The 14049-nt window shown below is 45.6% G+C and overlaps 1 protein-coding gene across 2 annotated transcripts in view; it reads left to right on the forward strand.

Annotated features, from left to right (window-relative positions):
* The window catches only part of TRPM7 (transient receptor potential cation channel subfamily M member 7), a 250871-nt gene that overhangs the window by 182630 nt on the left and 54192 nt on the right, over nucleotides 1-14049 (forward strand). For both annotated transcript variants that reach the window (XM_078771748.1, XM_078771749.1), the window contains one exon: nucleotides 12529-12631. In XM_078771748.1, coding sequence (XP_078627874.1) covers nucleotides 12529-12631 — 103 coding nt within the window. The remainder of the gene's footprint in view (nucleotides 1-12528; nucleotides 12632-14049) is intronic.

The raw sequence follows: 14049 nt of genomic DNA on the forward strand, positions 1-14049 counted from the left end.
AAACTGATATCGAACTCAATTCACGGACAGTACTGTGTTCAACCTCTGTACGTTTTCCAGAAGTATCTCTTTATTTTGCACATTAGCCAAAAAAAATTTCAACAAAAACAAAAGCTAAATTATGACTGGGATTACGGACAGTAAAATTACAGTTCAGTACTTCGTGTAACCCCCACAAGCATTCAGGAGAGCACGTACACGTCAAGGCATGCTGTTCATGAGATTTGCCAAGGTTTGGACAGGAATCGCTTGCCATGCAGTGACAATAGTCTGCTGCAATTCACGCACAGAGGTCGGCTGATGGTCCAAGTTGTCGATTTGACGCGTTAATTCTGCCCACAAGTTCTCTATCGGATTCATATCCGGGGACATGGCAGGCCACTCCATATGCTCTACACCACGGTCAGCAAGAAAGTGTTGGATCATGCGAGCACGATGAGGCCGTGCATTGTCATCTTGGAAGACAAAGTTTCCTCGAAAGGCTGCACGAGCAAATGGAAGCAATGTTTCTTCCAGAATGACCCTGTACTTGAACTGGTTCAGGTTTCCATTCAGAACAACCAGGTCAGTTTTGCCCCCTGCATGAAAAGCAGCCCAAACGGTCACCCCACCACCTCCAGCTTGGACTCTTGGCACTATGCAATCTTCATTGTGGGCTTCATGCACTTGTCTGCGCACTCGGACACGGCCATCTTCACGATAGACCAGAAATCTAGACTCGTCACTGAAGGTCACGTGATTCCAGTGACCTGTCTGCCATTGACGGTGATCTCTGGCCCACTGCAATCGGCGCTGGCTGTGTTGTCTGGTCAGGCGTGGCTTTCTCAGGGGACGCCTGGCACGATAGCCTGCTTGAACCAGTCGTTGGTTGACTAGCCTTCTGGATACAGGCACATTTGTCATTTGCTGCCACTCAGCCCGAAGCCGATTAGCTGACTTGGTACGGCCATTGCAGACTAACCGGTGCAGCTGGCGATCATCTCTCCTTGTGGTTCTGCGTGGACGTCCTGTCCTCGGTATTAGAGTAGGGACACCCCTCTGAGCATTTCGTTTCAGGATCTTTGACACCTGACCTTGAGTGATGCCATACTGCTGAGCAAGAGCACGCTGTTTCATGCCAGAACTTCGTAAAGCCACCACTCCATGACAAACAGCATTGTCAAGTTGACGGACCATCTCCAGAGGAAGCGGCAATAACTTTTGTAGACGTGCAGCAGTTGTTTTCCACTTATACAGAACGCAACAACCCTTATATACCCGATTGTGAAGCCAATCGTCAAATGTACCTGTCCTTACATTTTGTCACGCCACCTGTGATATAATCCTGTTTTTTTTTTTTGTTTTTTTGTTTTTTTTTAACATTAATCACACAGAAAGACAAACCGACACATAAAACATATAACATCGGGAGCGGTAGACAAGATGGGGAGAGAGGGGGAAGGACACAAACACAACATTTGAGAGCAGGGACCGAGAGACATGGAGACATCGAGAGATCTGAGAGAGGGCGAGAGCTTTGGGGGAGGGGGGGGCATGGGAAGGGGGCGGTGGGAGAGGTATAAAACATATGGACACTGCCAGGACTTCCAGGAAAGAAGTTGGAATTTCAAACAAGGTGGATCTGGGGTGAATTAGCGGGGGTAGAAAAGATCAAGGTTTTGGATGGGGGAAGATAAGAGATGGTGGTGAACAGCTGTTTTAAAGACCTGGAGGGAGGAGTGGGATTGAAGGGAGTGAGGGAGTTTGTTCCAGAGGCGGGAGAAAAGAGGAATGAAAGAGTGAAGGTGAGCAGAGAGCCGAGATTTCGGCAGTTTAACCATCAGAGGGTTGCTGGCAGATCTTGTGCGACCTGTAGGAATATTTGGGGGACAGAGCACAGAGAGAGCTGGGGGTGCAAGGCCGGAGAGGAGTCGGTAGAAGACAGAAAGACCACCTACCTGCCTGCGGTGAGTGAGTGAGAGGCCCTCAGAGATAGCTTCATCGCGGGAGATTCCAATAATTCTGAAAGCTTTGGTTTCAACAGCGTGAAGCCGAGCTAGGTGTGAGGCAGGAGCACCGGCCCATAGGGGAGAACAGTATTCCATTGAGCTGCGGATGAAAGCCTTGTATGTGGTGAGGAGCTCAGGTGTGCCGAGGAAGGACTTCGCACGACGGAGGATGCCCAGTCGGCGACTGGCTTTGGAGGCCAGCTTGGAAATGTGGTTTTCCCAAGAAAGATCATGGCAGATAGTGAGACCCAAAATCTTGAGCGACAGAACTTCTTGGAGAGGATAGTTGAGAAAGTAGATGGGAGGGTTGTCCAGTCGATCTTTTCGGAGAGACATAGTAAGAGTGTGAGATTTGTCAGGATTGAAAGACATGTTCCACTTGTTTGACCAGTCTGTGATTTTGTCCAGGTCTTCAGAGAGTGAGGAGGCAGCAGACTGCCGATCTGAGGGAAGAGGAATGGAGCGGCAGAGAGTGGAGTCATCAGCAAAGAGATAGAGAGGATTTTCGAGAGAGTCAGAGAGATCATTGATGAAGACCAGAAAAAGCACGGGGCCCAGAACACTGCCTTGGGGAACTCCAGCCTGAACAGGAAGAGGAGATGAGAGAAACCCATTCAGGGCCACACGTTGACGACGACTAGAGAGGAAGTCCGCCAGCCATGCGTGGAGATTTCCATGGATACCAAAGGAGGAGAGTTTGGTGAGCAGAGCGGGGTGCCAGACCGTGTCGAAGGCACGTGATATGTCGAGGGAGACAGCTCTAATTTCCTGTTTGGCATTGAGGACCTCCATCCATTGTTGAGACAGCAGAAGCAGCATGTCCAGAGTAGAGTGACCTGGTCTGAAACCAAATTGATGATCAGAGATCAAGCCATTGGAGAAGAGGAAAGATTTCATATCCGAAACAATGATGGATTCCATGACTTTGCTGATAATTGGGAGAAGGCTGATTGGTCTGTAGTTGCTAGGATCTGTTTTTGCACCTTTTTTGTGCAAAGCGGTGATGTTGGCTGATTTCCAAGCAGATGGCAGTTGACCTTGAGCAAAAGAGAGGGTGAAGAGAACAGAGAGAGGGTGAGATAGAGCAGCAGAGCAGGATTTTAGGACCCGTGGGCTGATGCCGTCGGGTCCAGTTGCAGAATCAGAGTCGAGGGTTGACAGAAACTTTTCCACCTTGTCAGGAGGAAAGGACACGGAGTCCAGGAGCAGCAGGGTACGACTGGGTATGGTGGTAACAGAGAGGGATGGGTTTGGGACACAAGATTTAGAGGCAAACACAGAGTTGAGGCATTCAGCTTTTTCACGTGCGGAGTCAGCTGTGTAGCCGTTTGAGGTAAGGGAGGGGATGGAGGGGGAACAAACACCAGAAACGGATTTGACCAGACGCCACCAGGATTTGGAAGAGGGAGACAGATAAGAGAGTTCGGTCTTGAGAACGGAGAGATATTGTTTCCTGGCTCTCCTGAGGGTGGACACACACTTGTTTCGGGCTTTGTGAAAGGAAATTAGATTTCCTTCCGTTGGATTTGCTTTCCAGGAGACGAAGGCAAGTTGTTTCTGGGCAACAGCCTCACAACAAGATTCCGTGTACCATGGACGGGAGGAAGGGTATGACAACTGAAGACGAGATGGGATAAATCTGTGCATGAGAGAGAGCAATTTACTTTGGAAGAATTCCCAGGATGAGTTGATGTCAGAGGTGGTAGAGATGGGAGACCAGTCCAGATGATTGATGGCTGCTTGAAGACCGTGCCAGTTGGCCTGAGTGAAATGCCAGACTCGTCGACGCTGAGCAGGCTCCCTGAGGATGGTCAGAGAGATGTCCACTTTAACAAGGACATGATCAGATGATCCGATCGGAGCAGAAGAAGAGCAGCAGACATTTTCAGGGAAGTTAGTCATAACCAAGTCCAGAAGAGAAGATGTTCCGTTGACTGAGATCCGGGTCGGGAAATTGACAGATTGTGTCAGTCCCAGTGAGTCGCAGAAGTCCTTTGCTGAGGAGCCATGGCTGGTGAGAGAGGTACCCACACCCAGCCAACTGGCATGATGACAGTTGAAATCACCACATATGAGGAAGAGAGAGTTGGGATGAGTAGATAGAAGTTGGTCCATATCATCAGACAGCGAGATGTAGATGGAGTCATCACTGTTTGGTGGACGGTACAACACACATATGAACAAGAGGTGGGAGCGGAGGGGAAGCCGTAGCCAGAGGTATTCCTGGGGGTGAGGTGGAGAGTGAGGTGGAGAATGGGCACAGTGCAGGGCGAGTGAGGAAGAGAGTTTTTGATAAAGATAGCAACCCTGCCTCCAGGACGAGGCTCAGGTCTATTATACCGGAGGAGGGAGTAGCCCGGGAGAGATACTATGGAATCAGAGACATCATAAAGGAGGAAAGTTTCTGTTAAGCAGATCACGTCTGGTTTGACAGAAGCAACCTGTATGGAGAGATCAGTTAAGTTTGAACGAAGGCCCCGGATGTTTGAGGTCCATACCGTTAATGAAGAGGAAGGGGGAGCATCAGATACAGAACAGGGGGGAGGAGGGGTAGGGTAAGATGTGGAAGAGGTGGAAGAGGTAGGGAGAGCTGTTGAAGGTGTGTCAGAGATTTCAGAATAGCTCGGAGAAAGGGAAGGATGGGGCGGACAAAAGGTTTGATGGTGATTGGGTGAGCCACAATGAGGTGTTATTTGAGGAGGGGGAAGAGCGAGGCAGAAGGTTGGGGGAGATGGAGGTGAGAGTTTGAAGGGGGAAGAAGCGGGGAGGACGCTTTGAGGAGGGGGAGTGAGAGGGGGGAAATTGAGAAGCAATGAGGGTGGGGAGATTTGAAGGGGAGGGGTGAGGGGGGAGTTTGGGAGGGAAGGGACAAGGGGAGGGATTTGAAAGGGATGGGATATGGGGGAGATTTGGAGGGGAGGGGTGAGGCAGGAGTCTAGGAGGGGAGGGGCGAGGGGGCGTCTTGGCGGGGAGGGGTGAGGGGGTAGTTTAGGAGGGAGGGGGCAAGGGGGGAGATTTGAAAGGGATGGGTGATGGGGAAGATTTGGAGGGGAGGGGTGATGGGGAAGATTTGGAGGGGAGGGGTTATGGGGAAGATTTGGAGGGGAGGGGTGAGATTGGATTTTTGAAAGTGTACGATTTATGGGAAACGAACATTTATTGCAAAATGAGTTTCTTGTGACCTTCGAGTTAAAAATACGTTTAAGGACGCTGGATGGAGGATGGAGTGCAGGAGAGTTTAGGGAATGTAGAAAAAAGGCACTATAGGAGATGGATATTTTTTTTGGGATGAATTGATTTGGTGAGCAAGTCGAAAGCAGCCTTTTAAAGAAGAAGAAGAAAAAGGTGTTATAAAATATGACGGAATACATAACTTGAGGGGAAAGTGTAAACATTGAAGGTTAATGAGTGAAAACTATCTGGGGAAATGGGGGAGAAACACGTGGTCGAAGAACGAACGAACGAATAAGAATGAATAAACGAATGAGAACAGAGAAGGAAATGTTGTTGTTTTTTTTTTTTTTTTTTTTTGTTTTTTTTTTGAGTTGAGATTTACACAAGGAAGTAGGCTATGGGTGAAAAGACTGGGAATACAGAGAACGAAAGTTATTGGATCACAAACGACGGACCGCTGAGAGAAAAACAAAGCCTCAAGGTTGTACAGTGCACACTGTACAAGGCCTCAAGACACGACACGAATTAACACGATTTTCAATACAGGTATGAAAGATTTGCACCGAAAAATCTTCGTCGGGACACAATATACGTACAACACCATAAATAAATACAGTTTTAACGAAAATACAAATGGGAACAATCACTTAACTTCGATTTCAAATCGTTCGCGACGCGGCAAAGGCCTTGCTCGCGACACGGCAAACAGACGATCAATTTATGAAAGACAAACACCGAGAAACAACCAAAGTTGCACACAATAACTTCACACACCGAAAGATAAATACAGTTTCGACAAAATACAATTGTGAACAGACTTAACTTCGAAAAACGTGGAGACCGTGTGGAGCTTCGAAAATCCCTCCCACCGTCTCCGAGATCTCGCGAGACCTCCACGAGACCTGTTATTGTCTCGCGAGACCTGTTATTGACTTCTTGCTGCGAAAGACAATCAGTGACATGGTTCTTTCAACAAAGACATCGCCGAAGGGTAAAAAAAACTCACCAGATTGATATACTGAGTTCAGAAAGTAAACCCAAGTCAAGAATCCATATTAAATGCCAAGTCTGTATATATATATATATATATATATATATATATATATATATATATATATATATATATATATATATATATATATACATACATACACACATCAGTCACTTTGCCGCTTTGCCGCAAAGCCGCTTTGCGGGGAAAAATGGCCTCTAAAGGTGGTTTTTTATGCACACATCAGTCACTATGCGACCTTCATATCATCAGTGGAGAACCGCCAGCAAGGTGTCCCATACAGCTGCTGCTGCACCTTGCTGGGAGCGATAAGCACCGCCTGCCACACGGTAACGTTATCTCTGGTATCCACTCATCATATGGAGTCGACCTGGTTGCGGTTGGGAGTTACTAATAATGGTATCTGTAATCTGGTTCTCCAACCTAATGGGACACCTTGCTGGCGGTTCTCCACTGATGATATGAAGGTCGCATAGTGACTGATATAAAAACCGAAAAGTTCACAGAGTTACAAGTGTATGGAAGGCTCACTGCGTTGCCCTGATGAAGTCCCAACAAGGGCGAAACCATGTCGGTAGCTGTGGGTTTTGCATGCACTTGTGACAGTATCTGAATTTATAATCCATAATGACGCACTGCTAGATGGTTCCTCTGGAGCTTTGCAGGCAATGCGGACATGCATGGCGATGACGTCATGATGTTCGCTCATTAGGTTGGAGAACCAGATTACAGATACCATTATATATATACATACATGCAGTATATATATGTACACAGTGATCAGTGACACAGTGACCTGCAAAAGTATTCACCCCCTACCAATTATGTCACATTTCATTTAATTAAGTAGAAACAGTTTTTACAAACGAACTTTTTTATTCATAACTGAAGAAATCAAACTGAACACTGTTGTCATTGAAGGAGGTTACATGTCAGGAATACAGTGCATTCAGAAAGTATTCAGACCCCTTCACTTTTTTCACATTTTGTTATGTCACAGCCTTATGCTGAAATCGTTTAAATTCATTTTTTCCCTCATCAATCTACACTCAATACCCCATAATGACAAAGAAAATAGGATTTTAGAAAGTTTTGCAAATTTATTAAAAGAAAAAACTGAAATATCACATTGACATTTGACATAAGTATTCAGACCCTTAACTCAGTACTTAGTTGAAGCACCTTTGGCAGCGATTACAGCCTCGAGTCTTCTTGGGTATGACGCGACAAGCTTTGCACACCTGGACTTGGGGATTTCTGCCATTCTTCTCTGCAGATCCTCTCAAGCTCTGTCAGGTCGGATTGGGACCGTCGGTGGACAGCCATTTTCAGGTCTCTCCAGAGATGTTCGATTGGGTCCATGTGAGGGCTTTGGCTGAGCCACTCAAGGACCTTCACAGAGTTGTCCCGAAGCCACTCCTGCGTTGTCTGGGCTGTGTGCTTAGGGTCATTGTCCTGTTGGAAGGTGAACCTTCGGCCTAGTCTGAGGTCCTGAGCACTCTGTTTCAGGTTTTCATTGAAGATATCTCTGTACTTTGCTCCGTTCATTGTTCCCTCAACCCTGACCAGTCCCCCAGTTCCTGCTGCTGAAAAACATCCCCACAGCATGATGCTGCCACCACCATGCCTCACCGTTGGGATGGTATTGGGCAGGTGACAAGCGGTGCCTGGTTTCCTCCAGACATGATGCTTCGAATTGAGGCCAAACAGTTCAATCTTGGTTTCATCAGACCACAGAATCTTGTTTTTCACAGTCTGAGAGTCCTTTAGGTGCTTTTTTGCAAACTCCAAATGGGCTTTCAAGTGCCTTTCACTGAGGAGCGGCTTCCGTCTGGCCACTCTGTCATAAAGCCCAGATCGGTGGAGTGTTGCAGTGATGGTTGTCCTTCTGGAAGTTTCTCCCACCTCCACACAAGATCTCTGGAGCTCAGCCAGGGTGACCATCGGGTTCTTGGTCACCTCTCTTACCAAGGCCCTTCTCCCCCGATTGCTCAGTTTGGCCGGGCGGCCAGCTCTCGGAAGAGTCCTGGTTGTTCCAAACTTCTTCTATTGAAGAATTATGGAGGCCACTGTGCTCTTGGGAAACTTCAATGCAGCAAAAAAATTTTTGAAGGCTTCTCCAGATCTGTGCCTTGACACAATCCTGTCTCTGAGCTCTGCAGGCAGTTCCTTCGACCTCATGGCTTGGTTTTTGCTCTGATATGCATTGTCAGCTGTGAGACCTTATATAGACAGGTGTGTGCCTTTCCAAATAATGTCCAATCAATTGAATTTACCATAGGTGGACTCCAATCAAGGTGTAGAAACATCTCAAATATGATCAAGAGAAATGGGAGCCACCTGAGCTAAATTTCAAGTGTCATAGCAAAGGGTCTGAATACTTATGTCAATGTGATATTTCAGTTTTTTCTTTTTAATAAATTTGCAAAACTTTCTAAAATCCTGTTTTCTCTTTGTTATTATGGGGTATTCAATGTAGATTGATGAGGGAAAAAATGAATTTAAACGATTTCAGCATAAGGCTGCAACATAACAAAATGTGAAAAAAGTGAAGGGGTCTGAATACTTTCTGATTGCACTGTACCTGCAAAAAATATGTAAAAATCTGAATTCACTGGTTGCAAAAGTAATCAGCCCCCATAGTACTTGCTGGAAGCACCTTTTGTAGCAATAACTACTGCAAGTCTTTTTGGGTCGGTCTCTATCAGGTTTTTGGGTCGGTCTCTGCCACGTTTTTAGGTCGGTCTCCACCACGTTTTTGGCTCGGTCTCTACCACGTTTTTGGGTCGGTCTCTACCACGTTTTTGGGTCGGTTTCAGCCAGGTCTTTGGGTTGGTCTCTTCCAGATTTTTAGGTCTATCTCTCCCAGGTTTTTGTGTAGGTTTCTACCACGTTTTGGGGTCGGTCTCTACCACGTTTTGGGGTCGGTCTCTACTACGTTTTGGGGTCGGTCTCTACCACGTTTTGGCGTCGGTTTCTACCACGTTTTGGGGTCGGTCTCTACCACGTTTTGGGGTCGGTCTCTACCACGTTTTGGGGTCGGTCTCTACCACGTTTTGGGGTCGGTCTCTACCACGTTTTGGGGTCGGTCTCTACCACGTTTTGGGGTCGGTCTCTACCACGTTTTGGGGTCGGTCTCTACCACGTTTTGGGGTCGGTCTCAGCCAGGTCTTTGGGTTGGTCGCTACCATTTTTTTAGGTCGGTCTCTACCAGGTTTTTAGGTCGGTCTCTACCACGTTTTTGGGTCGGCCTCAGCCAGGTTTTTAGGTCGGTTTCTACCAGGTTTTTGGGTCCGTCTACCGGGTTTTTGGGTCGGTCTCCACCAGGTTTTTGGGTCGGTCTCCACCAGGTTTTTGGGTCGGTCTCAGCCAGGTCTTTGGGTCGGTCTCTACCAGGTTTTTAGGTCTATCTCTACCAGGTTTTTGGGTCGTCTCTACCACGTTTTTGGGTCTGTCTCGACCACGTTTTTAGGTCGGTCTCTGCCAGATTTTTGGGTTCTCTACCAGGTTTTTTGGTCGGTTTCTACCACGTTTTTAGGTCGGTCTCTACCAGAATTTTTGGTATGTTTCTACCAGGTTTTTGGGTCGATTTCTACCAGGTTTTTGGGTCGATTTCTACCAGGTTTTTGGTCGGTTTCTACCAGGTTTTTGTTCAGTTTCTACCAGGTTATTGGGTCGGTTTCTACCATGTGTTTAGGTCGTTCTCTACCAGATTTTTGGGTCAGTTTCTATCAGGTTTTGGGGTCTGTTTCCACCTTTGGGTCGATTTCTACCAGGTTTTTGGGTCGATTTCTACCAGGTTTTTGGTCGGTTTCTACCAGGTTTTTGGTCGGTTGCTACCAGGTTTTTGGGTCGATTTCTACAAGGTTTTTGGGTCGCTCTCCACCAACTTTGCACAGCCAGATGGTGAAATCTTTACCCATACTTCTCGTGAAAATTCCTCTCATTTTGTGAAGTTTTATGGGAATCGTCTGGACCGAAATCTTCAAGTCTCACCATATATGTTCAATTAGATTCAAGTCAGGACTTTTACTTGGCCACTCAAGAACATTTATTTTTCTTTTTATTCAGTCACTCCAGTGTGGCTTCAGCTTTGTGCTTCGGATCATTTCCTGCTGAAATGTGAATCACTTACCCAGTTTAAGATTCAAGGCTGACTTGAGCAGGTTTTAATCAAGGATTCTCCTGTATTTTGCTCCATCCATTGTCCCTTCTATCCTGACAAGTTTGCCAGTCCCTGCTGATGGAAAGCAGCCCCATAACATGATGCTGCCACCACCATGCTTAACAGTAAGGATGGTGTTGACTGGATGATGTGCAGTGTTAGGCTTGTGCCAGACATAACGCTTTGACTTCAGACCAAAAAGTTCAATTTTTGTCTTGTCTGACCACAAAACTTTTCTCCACGTGCCTGCAATATCTTCAAGATGCTTTTGTGCAAATTCTGTACGAGCTTTTAGATGCGTCTTTATCAGTAATGGCTAATTTATTGCCACCTGTCAACCGAGGCCAGTTTTGTGTTGGATATTGTTGATTGATGAACACTGACCCCCATCTCAGACATAGAGCCTTGTAGATCCTTTATGTCATCATTGGATTTACAGTTGCATCCCAAATCAGTTTCCTGCTTGCCATGCTGCTGAGTTTGGATGGGCGATCTGATCTGGGTGGAGTCTGGGTGGTTTGATGCTTCTTACACTTCTTAATGATGGATTTCATTGTATTTCTTTGGAAAGAAAGCTTCCCGGTCTTCATGTTTGGCTTGTTTCGTTGACCAAGTGTGTTGCACCTTGAAGCTCCTTCGATAGGTGGGGGACCTTATTTTTTCAGTTAAACCACTGATCACATGCAAGTGAAACCTACTACACCTATTTTGTAACCTTTCAAACAAACAATTTGCTCCTGAAGTGATTTCAGGTTAATTAGGCAAAGGGCTTGAATACGTATGCAACTGAGAATCATCTGATTTTCTCTGTTAATCTGATTTATTCACATTTTATCAGCATTTTTTTAGCTTTATCACTTTGGAGTAGTTTGTAAAGACTCATTATATGAAATTTGATTTGAAAGAATCATTAAATAAGCTCAGGTGGCATCAAAATTGAAAACCTTGCAGGGTAGTGATTAATTTTGCAGGCCACTGTACTTATTTCCACAGAATGCATAATACGTACTCCAACCTCTCGGTGTACCACATGGCTCAATGTTTCCTATCTCCACTAGCATTTGTCAGGAGAAAATTTCTTGTTAACTTCCTCCCAAATACCTGGGGTGGAGGGGGAGTGGGGATGGGCCTAATAGTCTCCCATTCGCAAAGGTATCTTTGCGAGACCTCATGACATTACACCAATTCTTCCATCAGCCAACGGCAACCTTGTGTTGTAACTACGTCACATCCATGAAGGAGGTTCCTCAAAATTGCATCATGTGAAACCTCGTTTGTGGCGTTTCGAATAATCCGATAAAGACCATCATGTCACACTTTGTCTCTGTCTTCATCCCCCCCCCATCGGAGCATCTCCAGTGCATTTGTATATAAGAGGGCCGTATGCCTGCACAAAGGGCAGTCTCCTCTGTTAGAGGTGAAGTCGTTTGTCCAGTGTGCACACAAATACATGAGAGATGCTCCTCCATTGGCCTGAGGAAACTCACTTGGAAGCGGGTGAAACGTCACCTGAGAGCAAGTGTGCTCTTGCTTATTACTTAAATTAGAAGAGTAGTTCCAGTTACTCCTTTGGTTGGATGCTCCTTTCTTATTTTAAATATATATATATATAATCCCAACCTCCCCAATATTATACCATAAATACAGTGCTCTCCATAAGTATTGAACAGTGAAGTCAAATTTGTTATTATTGCAAAACCCAAGAAATCTGGATTTGAGATCAAAAGATGACTATGAGGATGTTAAAGATCCTGCAGTGTCCTTCGTGAAGAGGAGGCGAGCTATCGCCGGTACCCTGGCCGTTTACAAATTCCTTTCCTGACCAGTAGGGGGCACAGCCACGCCCTCAGGCAGTGATGCCACCCCGCGGCCTTGTGTTTCATACCAACGAACAAGAACAGTGGAGTAGCAACTGTACTAAGAAGCATTTCATTGTTTCATGGATGTGATTCTTTCACATGTCATTTCTATTTTATGCCCAGGTTTTCCTGTTTCCATAATCCTTTCCAATGCACAATCAAGGTCCGAACATATTCCGTGTAAAGTGATAAGTCTGATGAGCTGTGACATGGACATGGTTCACTGAGCATTCGATGTTTCTTTTATTCCCTTTCTTCGTTACTTATTTAAGACTTGGTGGAATGTAAATGTCATTAAAGTCACTTCCTTACTTTTCTTGCCCATCTCAGGATCTCCTGTCAGCGAGCTGTGCAGAGCTTCACAGTTCTCGCCTTTTGGTTCCCACATTTCAGACCCGCCAACACAGCACTGCATTTTCACCTGAATCACCTGGTGAGAAGAACAATGTTAAGACTAGTTTGCCTCCCTGAGGTCAATTTATTTTCTGTTCAGATGAATTGGCTGGCAATGATGTCGAGGGTACTTGAGCCAAAAGTTGTAATGAAGTCCAATTCAAGAATCGACTCTTGTTAGTCGATTGTGAATGCTTTCTTTATTTGTGTTGAACAAACTTCGTCGCAATATATAATTCGTGATGGATAATGTAATATGCGTTACATCGTCTTTTGCATGCGATGCAGACTTTACCAACAGATGTGTCTTTTGGATCTGAATACACTGACGAGTGACGATGTATAATGTCCTCTGACACGAATAATTAAATAATTTAATTTTATGTCGAATCTTTTTAATATATATTTTTATTTAAGAATAAAGCTTTTTTGTCCCATATTCAGGGAAACTATTCTTTGGTGACACCGTAAGTTAACAATCAAAAAACATAAAACACAAAGGGAATAAGAAAACAAAAGAAAAATATATAAAATAAATATAAAATATGGAAGATGGACTAAACAGCAAAATGTCTCGGAATTTGAATTTAGCATTTGAATTGCACATGGTGCAAATGACCTTTTGAAAATGTTTTTCTTCATCCTCCTTACACGAAAGCGTCTCCCTGATGGCAGATTTTCAAAAAGGACGTTCAAGAAATGACTTTCATCGGTACACACCTGCACAGCCTTCCTTTTCAATGCTCGCAAATATAGAGAGTCCATACTGGTTGAGGGCCCACCCACTTTAAATGTCAGTGTAATGACCTTTCTCAATCGTGACTTTTTTTTTTTTTTTTTTTTTTTTTGTATACAAGATCGAGGCTCGTGAAAGAGCGAACATTAATCACACAGAAAGACAAACAGACACATAAAACAAATAACATCGGGAGCGGTAGACAAGATGGGGAGAGAGGGCGAAGGACACAAACACAACATTTGAGAGCAGGGACCGAGAGACATGGAGACATCGAGAGATCTGTGGGAGGGAGAGGGCTTTGGGGGGGAGGCATGTGAAGGGGGGGGGTGGTGGGAGAGGTATAAACATATGGACACTGCCAGGATTTCCAGGAAAGAAGTTGGAATTTCAAACAAGGTGGATCTGGGGTGAATTAGTGGGGGTAGAAAAGATCAAGGTTATGGATGGGGGAAGATAAGAGATGGTGGTGAACAGCTGTTTTAAAGACCTGGAGGGAGGAGAGGGATTGAAGGGAGTGTGGGAGTTTATTCCACAGGCGGGAGAAAAGAGGAATGAAAGAGTGAAGGTGAGCAGAGAGCCGAGATTTCGGCAGTTTAACCATCAGAGGGTTGCTGGCAGATCTTGTGCGACCTGTAGGAATATTTGGGGGACAGAGCACAGAGAGAGCTGGGGGAGCAAGGCCGGAGAGGAGTCGGTAGAAGACAGAAAGGCCACCTACC

Source organism: Myxine glutinosa, chromosome 2, assembly GCF_964187855.1.
Source record: "Myxine glutinosa chromosome 2, kmMyxGlut1.1, whole genome shotgun sequence".
Taxonomy (NCBI): Eukaryota; Metazoa; Chordata; class Myxini; order Myxiniformes; family Myxinidae; genus Myxine; species Myxine glutinosa.